Source organism: Nannospalax galili, unplaced genomic scaffold, assembly GCF_000622305.1.
Source record: "Nannospalax galili isolate Female #2095 unplaced genomic scaffold, S.galili_v1.0 scaffold159, whole genome shotgun sequence".
NCBI lineage: Eukaryota > Metazoa > Chordata > Mammalia > Rodentia > Spalacidae > Nannospalax > Nannospalax galili.
The window spans coordinates 1,816,320-1,832,716 of NW_008343239.1; the positions used below are offsets into that span (position 1 = coordinate 1,816,320).

Here is a 16,397-nt window from a genome sequence, read left to right on the forward strand (position 1 = left end):
TATTTTTAGCAGGGCATGGTGGCGCAGGCCTTTAATCCCAGCACTGGGGAGGCAGAGGCAGGTGGATCTCTGTGAGTTCAAGGCCCGTCTGTTCTACCTAGCAAGTTCTAGGCCAGCTGGGCTACAGGGAGACCTTGTCTCAAAAAAGACCCCCCAAATATAAATATATATATTTTTATGTGTATGAGTGTATTGCATGCATGTATGTAAGTGCACCCATGTTGTGCAGTAGCCACAGAGGTCAGAAGAGGGTGTTGGATCCCCTGGAACTGGAGTTACAGACAGTTGTTAGCTGCGATGTGGGTGCTGGGAGTCAAAACCAGGTCCTCTGCAAGAGCGCCAGTGCTCTTAACCACTGAGCCATTTCTCCAGCCCAAGAGGAGTTTTGATTTATCTGCATCATTAGGAATTTTGACAGCAAGGATGTGTTCATGTGTGAATTTTCTGTCAGTAAAGACTGGGGTAGTATTGATCCTGGTGTCTTGTATGCAGTAGTATGTCTGACACAGGAGACCTTTCTTGTTATTTCAGTTGTATACCTTTGTCCACATAGATGTAGAAATGAGAAAGATAATGGCACTGGGAACATTGTATGAGAAAGCAAGGGCCAAGCATGCAGGATGAAGCAAGATGATCGAGAGTTCAAGGTCAGCCTGGGCTACATAGCAATACCCAATCTCACATAAAACAAGACAGAGTTCTGGGTAATAGTGTCTTTCCTCAGACACATCAGCAATAAGAGACAAGGAACAAAATACATCCATAGAGCCAGGTGAACTTAGTGCATAATACAAGGACCAAGAAAACTTGGGATGAAGCAGATGGTGGGTTTAGTCTTCATCGCATTTACTTTCTGAAAAGTTGGTGGCTAAGAAAAAAATAGAGATCATTATTTTCTTTGGGAAAATAGGTAAATTGCCCTTGACAACTTTATTATGATCATTTAAAAAAAGATTGGTTTTTATTTATGTGTATGTGTATGTATCTGTGTGAGTGTATGCTACATGTGTGCAGGAATGAACCTGCAGAGGTCAGAAGAGGGCAGCAGATCCCCTGAACTGAAGTTACAGGTGATTGTGAACCACCCAATGTGGGTGCTGGGAACCAAACTCACGTCTTCTGAAAGAGAAGCAAGTGCTCTTAACTGTTCGGCCCTCTCTCAGCCCATATTCTGATCATTTTAAACAACACCCAGCTTCTGTAACTGCAGCTTTATTTGGGGAAGGCTATTAAATTCAAAGTCAGATCTGATGTAGTATGGAAGGGCTACAAACTGAAAAGTGTTAACTGCCAGGGTGCAGCTCAGTGGTGGAGCACTTATCCAACCTGTAGCAGGCTCTAGGTTCCATCCCCAGCACCAAAAAAATAATTTTTCTTCTTGTAGTTCTTTAACCATTTGCTCATCAGAAGTCTATTCAGGAGTCAGCAAGATGGTTCAGCTGTTAAAGGCACTTGCCACTGAGCCTGACCACCTGTGTTCAATCACAGTGGAAGGAGCGACCCTCCTCCTGAATGTTGTCCTGACTGCCACACGTGTGTCATGCAAAAGGGACTGATGTAGTGGTCCTATGGCTTTAAAAACATGCTTGGTGAATTAAGCTGAACTTTGAGCACAACAGATGTCTGGAGAGCCTTGTGTCTCATGAGAAAGTTTATGCAAGAATGCTTGCTGGAGAGAGATCCCCGAAATGCCAGTGCTCCCCTCCTGTTTCTCATGGAACACGTTGACCTCCTAAGTAGACATAGCATGGAGATAATATTGCTGTGCTCATCTTATTTTGCTGGATTGTTATATTACAGCCATATTACCATTATTCGGTGTTCTGTAAACATGTGACTGTGGCTCTCACAAGCATGAGAAGCCGTTTTATTGTTCAGCTCTGTAGACATGGGGCTGTAGTTCTCACGCCATAAGAATAAAAGCAGAGCTGCCGGTGCTCTAGGCACTCATGTTGAAGAAGCCACATGGGTCCCCTGGTTATATACTCAGTTCTCTGATACTCCATTCAGGTCCTGGGGCTGCCCTGCTGGTGGCCACAGCCATGGTGTATGCGCGCATGCACACACACACACAGTAGTTTTTATAAAGAAATGTATTCAGCACCTCCCTCTTGACAGAGATGACAGTCATAGGCCCTTCCTCTCACACTCCAGTGGCAGAGGAGGTAGCTAGATTGCAGACTGCAGTCCCAGGTGCATGGGAGGGTGACACAGTGACATAAAGACCAGGGAGATGAGTATCAGCACCTTGTAGTTAGAGAAGGTTTCGGGGGGGGGGGGGGAAGGACAGCCGTAAACCGGGTGCGTGCCTGTAATCCCAGCACTTGAGAGGCAGAGGCAGGCAGATCTCTGTGAGTTCAAGGCCAGCCTGGTCTATACATAGTGAGTTCCAGGACAGCCCGGGCTACAGGGAAACCCTGTCTCAAAAAGACAAAAAAAAAAAAAAAGTTTCTGGGAGGCAAAGCTAGCATCAAAGAACAGATCCAGGTGTCACTAGGTGACAAATGCATGCAGGTGGTCCAGGCTGTCCCAGGACATTGGACTGAAAGCAACTGATTAAAAATCATTGACAGTAGGGGCTGGAGAGCTGGCTGAGCAGTTAAGCATGCATTCTACCCTTGCAGAGGACCCAAGTTCGGTTCACAGCACTTATATTTATATATACATACCTACCTAGAGAACCGTACATATATACATAATTTTAAAAATTATTAGAAAATCTTTGTTATTTTTTTTTTTTTTTGAGACATGATCTCGCTGTGTACCCCTGACTGACCTGGAGCTCTGTGTAGACCAGGTTGGCCTCAAAACTCACCTGGCTCTACTTCCTGAGTGCTGGGATTAAAGGTATGAGCCACCATGCCTGGCATTATTAAAAAAAAAAAAAAAACTATTGCTAATGGGATTGGGTATATAGCTCAATTGGTAAAGTGCCTGTCTAGCATGCAGGACACCCTGGTTCAGTCTGAATGTGGTGGTGAATGCCTGTAATCCCAGCACTTGGGAGGTGGAGGCAGGGCAGGAGGTCAAGGTCATCTTTGACTACCCAGTATTCAGGGTCAACCTGGGGTACTTGAGACCCTGTTTTACAAAGCAAAAACCAAAAACAAACACATAGCAAAACCTTCAACTGTTAAGGATGACTTCTTGGTCAAAAATTGGCTCTTTGGTGTTAGGTTGTTCAAATATTGATAATTTTATTGAGCCAGGGAGTAGATTTAGAATGTTGTGTGTATCTTTAAGCATGTTAGTTGGTTTTCTGAACCCTGTAAAGCTTTTTTTTCCTTTCTTTTTTTTTTTCTTCAATGTCTTCTGTTTATTGTTCAGCAAGTTATTTAAACTCTGCATATCAATAGTGGAAAGTTAGAAGCAGCCTAGGATTCCAGCCTCTCACTATAGAAAAGTGCCTGGGCAAACTGGGTGGAGGGTACCCTCTACCTGGGTTACCTTACTTACCATGTATGACCTAGCAGGATCTGTTTCCATCTGTGTCATTGAGGCCTTTTGCTACTTTTCTGACCTAGTCGTATGTACCCCTGTAGCCTCGGTGGGCAGAGTGGAGTAAAGCTTTGGCTGTCTTTGGCCAGCAGAAGGAACATGTGATTGGGGGTGGGGGAAGGATGGCAAAAGCCCAGTCTTGGAGGCTCAAGGTCACACTGAGAGGTTTGGCCCTGATTCTAGGGCCACGCCAGCCACTGTAGGGGCTCAGAAATGAACACTGTAGAGATAGTGAGCCAAGGGCAGGCTCCTGCCTCATCCTGGGACCTGCTCACCACAGGGGCTTGTGGGAACATCCCAGCCAGGGACCCTCCCTGTTCCACTCATCTGGACAAGGTAAGTTCTGAGTCTGTGACTGTGCTCTGATGTGTCAGATTCCTTATGCCCCCTTTACAACTTTTCTTTATTTTTTTAATCAGATGGCAAATACTCTGTTCTGAATTTAGAGGTAAGCTTTACTTTTTAATTTTTTAATTTATTTTTATTTTATATATATGGTGTGTATTGTCTGCATGTGTATAAGTGCACTCATGTCTTGCATTGTCTGGGGAGGACAAAAGAGGGCATCAGATCCCTTGGAACTGGAGTTACCAGTGGTTGTTAGCCACCCTGTGGGTGCTGGGATTTGAACCCAGGTCTTCTACAAGAACAGCCAGTGCTCTTAACCACTGAGCCATCTCTGCAGCCCCAAGAATTACTATTTTTTTAAAAAATAATTTTTGCTGGGCATGGTGGTGCACACCTTTAATCCTAGTCCTTGGGAGGTAGAGACAGGCTGATCTCTGTGAGTTCAGGGCCAGCTTGGTCTACATAGTAAGTTCCAGGACAGCTGGAGCTACAGGGAGACGCTGTCTCAAAAAGACAAAAAAAAGAAAAAAGAAAAAAGAAAAAAGAACAGCCAGTGCTCTTAACTGCTGAGCCCTCAATCCAGCCCTGATTTATGATCTTTTAATTCCACCATGATCACAGTCTTGTATGAAAAAAACAATCTTCCTTTGAGTTCTTTCTTGCTGAATGCTTCATTTAAATATTCCTTTGTTTGGTACTAGAGCTTGAACTGAGAGCCTCATGATTGCTAGCAAGTGCATTATCACTGAACTGCACCCTAGCTCTCATTTAAAATATTTTTTTATTTTATGTGTATGAGTGTATTGCCTGTATGTATGTAAGTGCACCCCTGTCATGCAGTGCCTGAGGAGGTCAGAAGAGGGTATCCAATCCCTGGAACTGGAGTTATGGATGGTTGTTAGTCACCATGTGGATGCTGGGAACCAAACCCAGGTTCTCTGCAAGAGCAGCCAGTGCTCTTAACCCCGAGCCATCTCTCCAACCTCCTAGCTCTCATTTAAATACTTTAAAGTGTGAGGAAGTTCATATTTTCTAAAATTTAGTAATGAAAACAATGTATTAAAAGTTAGAAGTTGCATATAATTTGTAGAATTGGTGGGAGATTTTAATAGCTAATTTGCAAACAGAACTAGTCCTCACTTAAGTTTTCAGTTGTGGGAATTTAAAAGTTTAACCTTTTCACTAGGTGTAGTGGTACACACCTGTAACCTTAGGAGCTGGGATTCGTCCCAGTAGGAGGAGCATGAGTTTGGGGCTAGGCTTGGCTACATAGCAGACCCTGACTCAAAAAACAAAGCAGCAAGAACAAAATTACATTTCTCAGGAGTTAATCTTCCCTGCTTTTTCAGAGCAATTAAAAACTTAATAGGGACCTTAAGAGCACTGACTGCTCTTGTAGAGGACCCAGGTTAGAATCCCGGTACCCACATGGAACTGTAACTCCAGTTCCAGGGAATCCGACACCCTCTTCTGACCTCTGCAGGCTTTGTACAACATGGGTGCACTTAATGTACATGTAGGCAGGCAATATACTCATAAACATAAAAATTAAAAAAAAATAATAAAACAAAAACACAAACCTTAATAATACCCTGATACATAGTGGGATAGTTAATGCAAGTTCGCAGCCTTCCATTTTCCTAAGTTTCAGATTGAGGGGCAGGAGTGTACTCTGTTGTTTTCTCAGCATTTGGAAAACATTTTGCTGCTGTGGATAAGGCCTTGTGATGTCCCAGGGCTGCCCTGTACTCAGCCATATCCTGTGCTTTATGTAGAAAGTGACCTGGCAGCCCCTCTCTCATGGGACCTCCAGGTACAGATGCAGTCGGTCACTGATCACATAGACAAAAGACAAAGAGAACTGAAACAGGACAGAGAGCCCACAAGGAGAGGCCGACCCCACCTGTAACAGTCATTAGAAGAAGGTGGTAGAGGCTAAGGTTCCAAATACCAAAGCAAAGAACCACAGGAGCCAATGAGGGGAGGAGCTGTGCTTCTAAACCTGGTGGGACCTTCCCACTGTGGAGAGACTCTGCTCACACTTGGCTTTTTCCTTCCTAGGATGAAAAAGTGCCGCTGTGCGAAAAACCTCCTCCCTCTCCAGGTACTGGCCTTGAGGTTTGTTATGGTGGGCAGGCTTGTTATTTCAGAGAGTACCCAGGAGATCTCAGCTGAAAGGGTTACTTTTCCCTGTAAAGACCCTGGCTTCTAGGCACCAGGCATAGTGGCACCTACCTTTAATTCCAGCACTTGGAGGCGGGTGAATCTCTGTGAGTTCCAAACCAGCCTGATATATATAGTTTTCTGGGCCATCCAGGGCTACATAGTGAGACCTTGTCTCAAAAGAAAAAAAGGAAAAAGAAAAGAGGGGCTGGAGAGATGGCTCAGCTGTTAAGAACACTGTCTATTCTTACAGAAGACCTGGGTTCGAATCCCAGCACCCACATGGCAGCTAACAACTGTAACTCCAGTTCCAGGGGATCTGACAGCCTCTCTGTCCTCCACCGGCATTATATGACACGGTGCACTTACCTACTTGCAGGCAATACATGCAGACACATAAAATAATAAATAAATTTTAAAAAAAGAGAAGAAAGATTAACTTCTAGATGGTGGGTGTGCTAGGTGGTGTGGAGGGTGGGCCTGGGGAAGTGTGCTGAGTCCTTGGGTGGGAGGTGGACCTGTGGGGTGTGCTCAGTGCCCAGGGTGTTGGTTTATACACAGAGGAGTGCCTCTCAGGGGCTGATGCTTTATGAGGCTCTCTTCCTGCATAGTTGGGAAGTGTTGGTAGCATGCAGAGTGGATTTGTAGATTGAGGCTCTTAGTCTCCCATCACTCATCTGGAAGTCTTTTTTTAATCTGTCCTCCATGTTGGATTGACTCCATTTTCCCTTCGTCTTGGCTTTTGGTTGTGTTCTGAGTTCTAGTACCCTCACTTGTAGCCCACAGGCACTTTCTCTGTTGAGAATATTCCACCATGCAGCCCATCTGAATTTAGACTGTTTATCACATGATGATACGATGTCCCTGAGGTTCTAAGAGGTGTCTGAAGATCTTGTCTATCCTCAGCTGTGTTGGGTTCTGTGCTGCAGCTCCTCTTCTCTACCCAGCTGATGTTTCTTCTCATGGCTCAGATACTTGGTTCTTCTCTTGGTGACATGCTCACTTGTGCCTTGGGGACCCTGCACCCTGCCTAGGGATGCAGCTTCTCTGCTAGGCTGCTTTGAGAGAGGGGAAGCCAGTAACTACCAACATCTAGCTTGTCTCCAGTGACAGATGGAGCTAGGAGGATGTGCAGCTAGCTGGGGAATGTGCAAACCCTTCCTCCTCCTTCTGCAGCCCCCTGGCCTGCCCTGCCTGCCCAGCATCAGGGCCACACATTTCTGGCCTCAATGCCTCCCCTCCCCCCAGGGTCTGTCACATGATTCTACCACTCTGGTGTCTGGGTCCTTCCTGCATGAACTCCTTGTGAGCCATTTTGTCACACCAAGTCCAGGGGTACCCCTGGAGCTGTTGTGGAATTAGGGTCAGAGCCTAGGCCCTGGCATCACTAACAAACCAGACTTGACCACTTGTCCTCAATAAGTCAGTGAAAAGAACCAAATTAGGGGCTAGTCAAATGGCCCAGCTTATAAAGTGCTTGCCACCGAGTATGATTCCTGAATCCCACAGTGGAAGAAAAGAACCAATTCCTGAAAGTTGTCCTCTAATCTCTACACCCGTGCTATGTTGTGTACACAGGCCCCCCCACCCCCAGCATCCACACATCATGTATACACAGTAATAAGTAAAAGTATTTTTGAGGGGCTGGAGAGATGGCTCAGCGGTTAAGGGGACTAACTGCTCTTGCAGAGGACCCGGGTTCAATTCCCAGCCCCCACATGGCGGCTACGAACCATCCTTAACTCCAGTTCCAGGGGAATCCAAAGCCGTCTTCTGACCTCCGCGGCATTGCACAACACGGGTGCAGTCACATACATGCAGGCAATACACTCAAACACATAAAATAAAAACTATTTAAAAAATTTTAAGTTTTTTTGGAAGAGTCAAATTAATAGTGAAAAGCAGAAAAAGATTTATTCAGTGTTGCCACACTGGGAAAAGGGCTGAAGAGCTCCAGTGACACCCCCGCCAAGTCCATCTTTAGGGTCCCAACATGAGGCTTAGATTTAAGTGGAGGGCCAGAGTTCTACATTGCTAAGCACCCTGTGAAGTCTCTCTGGAGACTAGCTCCTCCTCTGACTGGGACCGGTTCAGACTAGTTCTTCTCCCAGTATGAGATTCCTGTGGAATTCAGTTTCTTAGGGTTCCTTGTTTCAGTAGTTTTACAGCCCAAGGGACACACAGTGCATCTCTTTAGAATCTCCTCCTTCCTGCTGGGTAGGCCTGTCACAGCCATGGCCTCATTGTGCAATGGACCTCTCCTGGCACATGGAGCTGTGGCTCTGTCAGCAAAACTCAGCTCTTGCCTCAAAAGGAGTAAGAGATAATTTATTCTGAGCTAAATATGAGTGATCGCGGCCCAGGAGCATGGGATCAGGTTGCCTTGAATATGATGTTTTCCAATAGATGATCTTCCAACGTCACAGATCAAAGCATGGCTTTGTATTTTAGGTCTAAGTATATAGGTCTTAGTGAATATACATATATATATATATATATATATATATATATGTGTATATTCACTGTTTATTTATTTATTTTGTATTTTTGAGACAGGGTTTCCCTGGAACTCAGAGAGTTCCACGAGCCAGCCTCTACCTCCTGAGCACTGGGACTAAAGGCGTATGTCATCACACCCAGCTTGTCTAAAATATTTTATCATGGCATTTACCAAATGTGTTGGTGGGAAGTTCAGGCTGGTGGGTTACCGAAAGATAGGAAATCTCTGCTGTTACTTCATGTGCTCTCTGATGGCGTTCTTAGCTTTTGTGTTGGTGGAAGTTTGTGGTTGGCAAAGTTAATAAACTCCTAAGGATTTACATCATAGTCAAAGGGATGTTAGGCCTGTAGGTGAAACCTCTGCTCTGCCTCATAAATGCTGGGCTTCCTGTGGCCCTGCTTCCCTCTGTCACCTCTCTGCCCGCTACCCACTGCACCTCCGATACTCTTCTAGGCACCAAGGCCACAGCCCTGGCCTGATATGAAGTAGTTGTTCACGTGATTTTGGAAGAAAGTGCTGTGTGTTTTTGATGTAAAATGGTGACTATCAATATTTTTTAAGCTTTCTCTCTGTACCTTTCTAGATGTAACTGGTAGAATACATAAAAGATGTGTAGAAATAACCAAAGAAAAGTTTGAGGAATTAAGAGAAGAAAACTTGCACTTAAACACTACAAACCAAGCCCTCATCCTGGAACTAAATGCAGTAAAACAAGCAATGAAAGAATTGCAGTCAAAACTCAAGAGAGTGGAGAAAGACAACAGGCAGCTGAAGGAGGCGGAGAAAGCATCCGCTCAGGAAGGTGGGCACAGGTGCCGGCCATTTATCATGGGGACCCTCAGGACCTTACTCACTTTGAGATGCAGTATTTCATGTTATATATTGATGTTTATGTGAATTTTTATGTTGTAATATTTAATATTCTTTATGTCCTTATATTTGTCAAAATTTGATTTTATTTGCTGTACCATTTTTAATAACCTTCGTAACTTATTTATATGTCATTATACAGACGCATATAGTATGTTGGTGTATACGTCACTGCATCTGTGGCTCTACAAGCGAGCAGAAAACATGGCTAGTGACATATCAAATCCTGATGAGTTTGATATAATTTATTGTAGTGTAATACTAAATTGATGATTTCAGGAGCCACACCGGAATTGCTTTCTCTGAGGAAGCAAGCCCAAGACCTGGTGGAGGAAAACAGTGGGTTGAAAATGGTTGTCCATCGTTTGAATGTAGAACTGAGTCGCTATCAAACAAAATTCAGGCGTTTGTCTGAAGCAGAGGTAATGTTTCCAGTTATGAAAAACATGTTTGTTTCTAGCCTTACTGTTAAATGGATTTCTTGTTCTTGAGGGGTTCTTCATTATTACCATTTAACATAAAAAAGATGTATTTAGCCAGGCATGGTGATGCACACCTGTAATCTCAGCACTCTGGGAGGCGGAGGTAGGTGGATCTCTGTGAGTTCAAGGTCAGCCTGATCTTCATAGCAAATCCCAGGCTAGCTATACCTATATAGTGAAACCCTGTTTTTTTTCTTTTTTTTAAAAAAAAGTCTCCAGAAGTAGTGGTGGGGCATGCCTCCATCCCTGCACTTGGAAGGCTGAGGCAGAAAGATTGTGAGCTTGAGGGCAGCCTGGGCACCATGTTGATTCAGAGGTGCTCCGAACTATACAGTGAGACCTTGCCTGTGGGCAAAAGAAGAAAAAAAAGTACAGTTATTCCATTTAAAAAGTATTGTATTATTTATTCTTCCCAAGGCTGTGACAATACCTGACAGAAGCTGCTTAGGGAGGAGAGGTTTGTCTGGCTCGTGGGCCATGGGGCACAGCCTGTCATGACAGGGAAAGCTGGGTGCTGAAGCAGCTGCGTTCATGGCAGAGGGAGCCACAGTACAACTTGTTACATCCCTGCAGATCAGAAAGCAAAGAGCCAGACTAGTAGCAGCCTGGCCTGTCACCCTCAAGGCCTGCCTCTGTGGCCCTATGTCTTGTCAGGCAGGCTCCGTCTCCTAAGATTCCACAGTCTCCCAACACAGTGCCATCATCTGGGGACCCAAGTATTCAATTAAACCTCACCTGAGCTGGGGAGGCAGTTCAGACTCAAACCATAGTAGGTGTCCTAGTTTGTTTCTTCATTGCTGTGACAAAATACTCTGACCACTCCCAACCTGGGGAGGAAAGGGTTTATTTAGCTTACATATCCCAGGTCACAGTTCATCTGGGAGCCCAAGGTAGGAACTCAGGGCAGGAACCTGGAGGCAGGAGCACAGGCCATGGAGGAGCACTGCTTACTGGCTTGCTCCCTTGGCCCTTGCTCAGCCTGCTTTCTTATGCAACCCGGGCCCACCTGCCCAGGGGTGGCATCACCCACAGTGGGCTGGGCCCTCCCACATCACTCATCAAGAAGATGCCCCTCAGACATGGCCACAGGCCAGTCCAATAGAGGCAATTCTCCAATTGAGGCTCCCTCAACCCAGGTGTGTCAAGTTGACACGAAAGCTGTCCAGCACAGCAGGTAACCAAAGCACAGGACCCATCTCTTCTTCATCCTGCCCGTAATAAAGGCAATAAAGACTGTTTGTGAAACACTAGGGCACTGTAGCAACTTAATACAGGAGAAGGTGGAAAGTTCTGTCAGCTGTTCCATTCTCAGCCCTGTTCCTCAGAGTTACGGCTTGTCAATACCTGTTAAAAAGGAAGTAGATAGATTTTTACTTTGTAAGAGTGACCACAAAATTCCGGTCCATAGGCTTTCTAAGTAAGCTCCTAGATCAGACATGTCAAGAAGTACAGGTAAAGCAAAGGCTGGACCTCTCTTCCTGAAGACTTTGGAACATGAGGGACAGACATTCAGAAGCAGAAGAGGACATGTCACTAACTGGCTCTTGCTGGGGTCCCAGAGGGAAGCTGTTACCCACACAGCAGTCTCCTGTTGGGGTGGGGGGCTCTTGGAAGTTCCACCTGTAGATTTCAGAGTTTCTTTTTTTTTTTTTTTTTCCAGTGCTGGGATGAGCCCAAGCCATTAATACATGCTAGGCAAGCACTTTACATCAAGCTACGAGCTACACTCCTAGCTCCTGAGGTTTTTTTTTTAAATGTGTATATTGCCTTCATGCCTTCATGTATGTAAGTGCATGCATGTCATGTACTACCTGCAGAAGTCAGAAGAAGGCATAGGGTCTCCTGGAAATAGAGTTATGAAAGGTTCTTAGCTGCCATGTGGGTGCTGGGAATCAAACCCAGGTCTTCTGCAAGAGCAGCCAGTGCTCTTAACCACTGAGCCATCTCTCCAGTCCATCATTTTTTTTTTTTTTGGAGGGGGGTTCTTTTTGAGACAGGGTCTCCCTGTAGCCCCAGCTGTCCTGGAACTCACTCTGTAGACCAGGCTGTCCTTGAACTCACAGAGATCCACCTGCCTCAGCCTCCCGAGTGCTGAGATTAAAGGCGTGCACTACCGTGCCCAGCTACAGTCCATCTTTTCTTTTTAGTAACAAAATTGAACCTGTAGGGGGTCACATGTTGCCTAGGTCAGATCCTGCAGGGCTACGGGTGGGCCAGGGCAGGCAAGCCCAGTGAAAGCTTTCCTGCCACCTCTTAGATTCCCTGCCTCTTCCCGCTCCCCCATTTTTCTTTTACCCTGTGCAGATGCCACTTTTTCTGTGGCATTTTCTCCTAGTCACTGTGTTTGTAGGTGCTCATCATCCATAAGGATGTTAGCTGTCTTTCTCTCTTGTTCTCTCCACCGTATTTTATTATTTTTCAATGAGAAAACATGAAATTTAGAGTCTGAATGATTGAAAATAGCATTATATCAGTGTTGATTCCCTGATTTTTACATAGTACTATATAGTTAAGTAATGAATGTGTTTGTTCTTAGAAACTACATAATGATCTACTCGGGACAAGGGACATTACTCTTAAACATTTCCGAAATAATTGTTGCATGACTGTGCACACATTGCATGCATACACGTGGAGGTGAATGATGCCTGCTGTAGATGAAGAATATCTACGTCACAGGATTTCAGAGGCAGTATAGTTTATCTTGTCTTTAATGTGTTTTATTCTCAGATTTCACATATTGAAGGCCTCCCACCCGAGGGCCCTATACCACCCTGGTTGGTAAGTGACAGCTACTTAATCTCAGGCCCATATTTTCTGACTCTATTTATCAAACTAATAAGCATTCCAAAATGTGTTTTCTTGCATTTTTAAAAAGTGTGATGTTTGGGTTTCCATGTAAGAAGTGTATCAGTCATTCGTGTCTTCATTCCTCTGTCTCTAGCTGGATATAAAGTACCTTTCCCCGCTGTTGCTGGCTTATGAAGACAGAATGAAAGAGAAGGAGGAGCTCCACGCCAGCCTTGAGGTAGGTGGGCAGGTGTCGTAAAAGAGACACAATTTGTCAAAAATAAGACTGTTTCAAACTTTGCGGAAGCAATTTGAAGGTAAGTGTGCCCAAGATGTGGTAGATGTGCAATGTTTGTTGTAAGAAGAGAGGAGTGTGCAGGGGAGGAGAGGAAAGGAAGAGAAGAGGGAGTAAAGGAAGATGAGGAAGGAGTGATGGGCAGCACCGTTAGAAGTAGTGTGAGAAGGCACCACGGACACCACCGTTAGAAGTAGTGTGAGAAGGTGCCGCGGACGCCACCGTTAGAAGTAGTGTGAAAGCCACCGTTAGAAGTAGTGTGAGAAGGCACCACTGTTAGAAGGGATGTTTGGGTGGACAGAGACCATCATAGTTTGGGGTGTTTTAGGGAAACTTAATGCTTCCTGTTTCCAGGAAGTGCTGAGCCCAGAGGTATAATAATTGAGCTGTTGGAATTGTCACAAGCAAGGTTTTGTGTATTTTGGTGTTGTTTACCTGTTTCCTGGGATTGTGTTTCTGGCAGCAGATGCATTCTATGGTCAGGAAACCAAACATGGGCCCTTCCATGCCTCACACCTCTGGGGCCCTCACTGAGTGGCTGGTACATCTCTGTATTGGAAGGGTCCAGGGAGAGAAGGGCTGGTCTTTAAGGGGCCCCCAGTGGGAAGTGTCCTTTCAGAGCCACCCAGCTTGGGCTTCAGTCATGTGTCCGTCACCTGCCCTGGCCAATGAACCTTCATGATTCTATTGGACACCGAATTTGTCAGAGAGCATAAATTAATCATGTGCTCACTGATCAAAAATCAATCTTAGAAAAATTACCATTTTGGTGCTCTTTTAAAATCAGGATCAGCCCACATTTTCTATAAAGAGCCAGTTAATACTTTACACTTTGTGGGCTGTGTAGTTTCTGTCCACAGCTACTACAGTTGAAGCATGAAAGCCTTACACAGCATGTCAGTGCTGGGTGGGACTTTGTTCCAATAAAACTTTATTTATAAAAACAGGCAGCTGCCTGCTGGCTTTACTTTGCTGGGACAGTTCAAAAAAGAGCCAGGTGGATGATAGGCAGTTAGCGAGTGTGTCCTGGCAGAAAGGGAGATGAGGAGAAGTTACTTTTCAAATGCTACTTGAAGAAATAAGAAGCCGAGGGGCTAGGGATGTGCCTCGTTCAGTGGTAGAGCACTTGCCTAGCGTGCAGAGAGCTGTAGCTTCATTCCAATACCATCAGTCAGTGATAGACATAGATGTAAGTATAAATGCTTACTGGTGGGGAGAGTCAAAGTGTCCCAGAGTAAATGTGGGCACCTAAGAGTCTCACCAAAGGAGTGCACAAGACACAGGCTGGCCAGGTGCTGCTGGCTGAGGAGCATCTCCATTGAGGCCCAGGCAAAGAGTGGTAAACGCAGAGCAGGAAGAGCCCAGATCTGCCCAGCTGCAGGCCTCACGTCACGACGGGGGCTGACCAAGCTGCAAGGACTGCTTCCTGGCACAGAACAAGATTAGGAACCTGCCCTACACCAACACCCCTTCCTACCCACCCACTTGAGCTTTCAGTAATGATGGAAAATTCTTTTTACATAAAAAACTCTAATTTATCCTGTAAAGTCTAAACAAAGAAGAAGTTCTAGTATCTCTCCTGTTTTTAATCCCTCCCATTTAACTTTTCAAGTATTTGGCAGCTATGACAAAATGTTATCAAATTAATAATTGAGTACTTAAAACCCAGGTTCTTTGTCACTATGCTCAGTGAATTTCAGTATCTTGGGTGTTTTCTCTTAGGCTGTGCTCCCTGAGGACACGCCAGGGGCTCCGTTACCTGGGGTTTAAGGCTGGTGCTAGAGAAAGCTTTGCCAAATGGCTGTTGTATTTGGTTTTAGCCACAGCAGTAGCACTACAGCTGATGCTGACAGTCTGGTTGTGTGTTACAATTGCGTACATTTTATTTCAGGAGGAAATGAGAACATTTAGGATTCGAGTCCAAGAAGTGGTGAAAGAAAATGAAGGCTTGCACCAAGAGTTAAATAAGAGTAGTCCTGTTACCAGGGAGGACTGGCAAGTGGTATTTTGCTCATTTCAAACACAAGATAAAGGGAACAAACTATGACATTAACAAATACATTAATGTGTTTTCTTTTTAAAATGGCAAGTGGTATTTTGCTCATTAAAAATAAGATAACAGGAACAAACTATGACATTACCAAATACATTAATGTGTTTTCTTTTTAAAAAACTAAGTACTTTAAGGGTACGTTGCTATCTCAGTACACTCTTCTAAATTGGAATTTTTAAAAATCATTTTTCTTTTTCGAAGTGCTAGGGGTAGTGCCCAGGGCCTCGAGTATGCTTGGCAGATGCTTCACTGCTGAATTACATCCCCAGCCCTTGCTTTCTTGAGACAGGGTCTTTCTGTGCAGTTCAGGCTCGCCTTGAAGTTTCCATACTACCTGCCCGTGCTTAGCTTACAGGCTTGTGCCACCACATTTAACTGTAAATTGACACTTTAAAGATAATTTAAAAACTGGGTGTGGTGGCACACGCCTTTAATCCCAACACAGAGGCAGAGGCAGGCGGATCTGAGTTCAAGGCCATGCTGGTCTATATAGCAAGTTCCAGGCCAGCTGAAGCTACAGGGAAGACCCTGTGTCAAAAAGACCGGAAAAAAAAAAAAAAAAAGAATTAAAAAAATTTTAACTATAGCCCTGGCCATGTAGCTAAGTGGTACAGTACTTCGCTACCTAACAAGGCCCTGGGTTCAGTCCCCAGCACCACAAAATAAAAAATAGGTAAGTAAATAAATTAATACTTGAAATAGGTTATCAACCTAAAATTCATTTGCCTTTCCATTTGTTTCTTAAGGCGGTATTTCTCTAGGGCAGTTTCCCATTGCAAGCTTAGACCCCTCTGATGGCTTTGGGACGGGGCTAAGGCCAGCACACAGCTGCAGTCACCCTCTCCTGTTCTGTTTCCATTGCCGTCCCTCCCTGAATGCTGGTGCGCAGTCCTGCTCACCCTGCACGGCCTCTTTTCCTGTCTTGGTCCCTGCTGTATAGCACCTTCCTGTCTCTGTCCCTGTCTTACCCTCTTGCTTTTCTCCTTTGCAACCCCCTCAAGGGCAGGGACTGTGTCCTGCTCTTCTCTGTGTGACCCTGTATCCCACACAGAGGCACCCAAGCCCCGTGAATTAAGAGAAAGTAAATACCACTGAAAGTCTAAAGGTAACAACTAGGCAAGACTAAGAAAACAAAAGTTACTTGTTTTGTGTGGATATTTTGTTTTGTAGATTTGTTTGTTTTATTTTGTTTTGAGGCAGCACCTCCCAGCTGGCCTGGAACTCTATGTAAACTAGGCCGGCCTCAATCTCAGAGACCCTCCTGTCTTTGCCTCTTGAGTCCTGGAACTAAAGGCACATGCTGCCACACCCAGCTTGTGCTTAGTTTTTTTTTTTTTTTTTTTAAATATTTTCCTTATTATTTTTATTTTATGTGTACGAGTATATTGCTGCAAGTAT

At 44.8% G+C, this 16,397-nt stretch overlaps 1 protein-coding gene across 1 annotated transcript in view; it reads left to right on the forward strand.

Annotated features, from left to right (window-relative positions):
- Window positions 1-16,397, forward strand: part of Cep89 (centrosomal protein 89) — a 60,556-nt gene that overhangs the window by 19,069 nt on the left and 25,090 nt on the right. Inside the window, exons 6-12 of the mRNA XM_008839463.3 lie at window positions 3,918-3,946; window positions 5,908-5,950; window positions 9,093-9,311; window positions 9,659-9,801; window positions 12,592-12,642; window positions 12,806-12,889; window positions 14,838-14,941. Coding sequence (XP_008837685.1) covers window positions 3,918-3,946; window positions 5,908-5,950; window positions 9,093-9,311; window positions 9,659-9,801; window positions 12,592-12,642; window positions 12,806-12,889; window positions 14,838-14,941 — 673 coding nt within the window. The remainder of the gene's footprint in view (window positions 1-3,917; window positions 3,947-5,907; window positions 5,951-9,092; window positions 9,312-9,658; window positions 9,802-12,591; window positions 12,643-12,805; window positions 12,890-14,837; window positions 14,942-16,397) is intronic.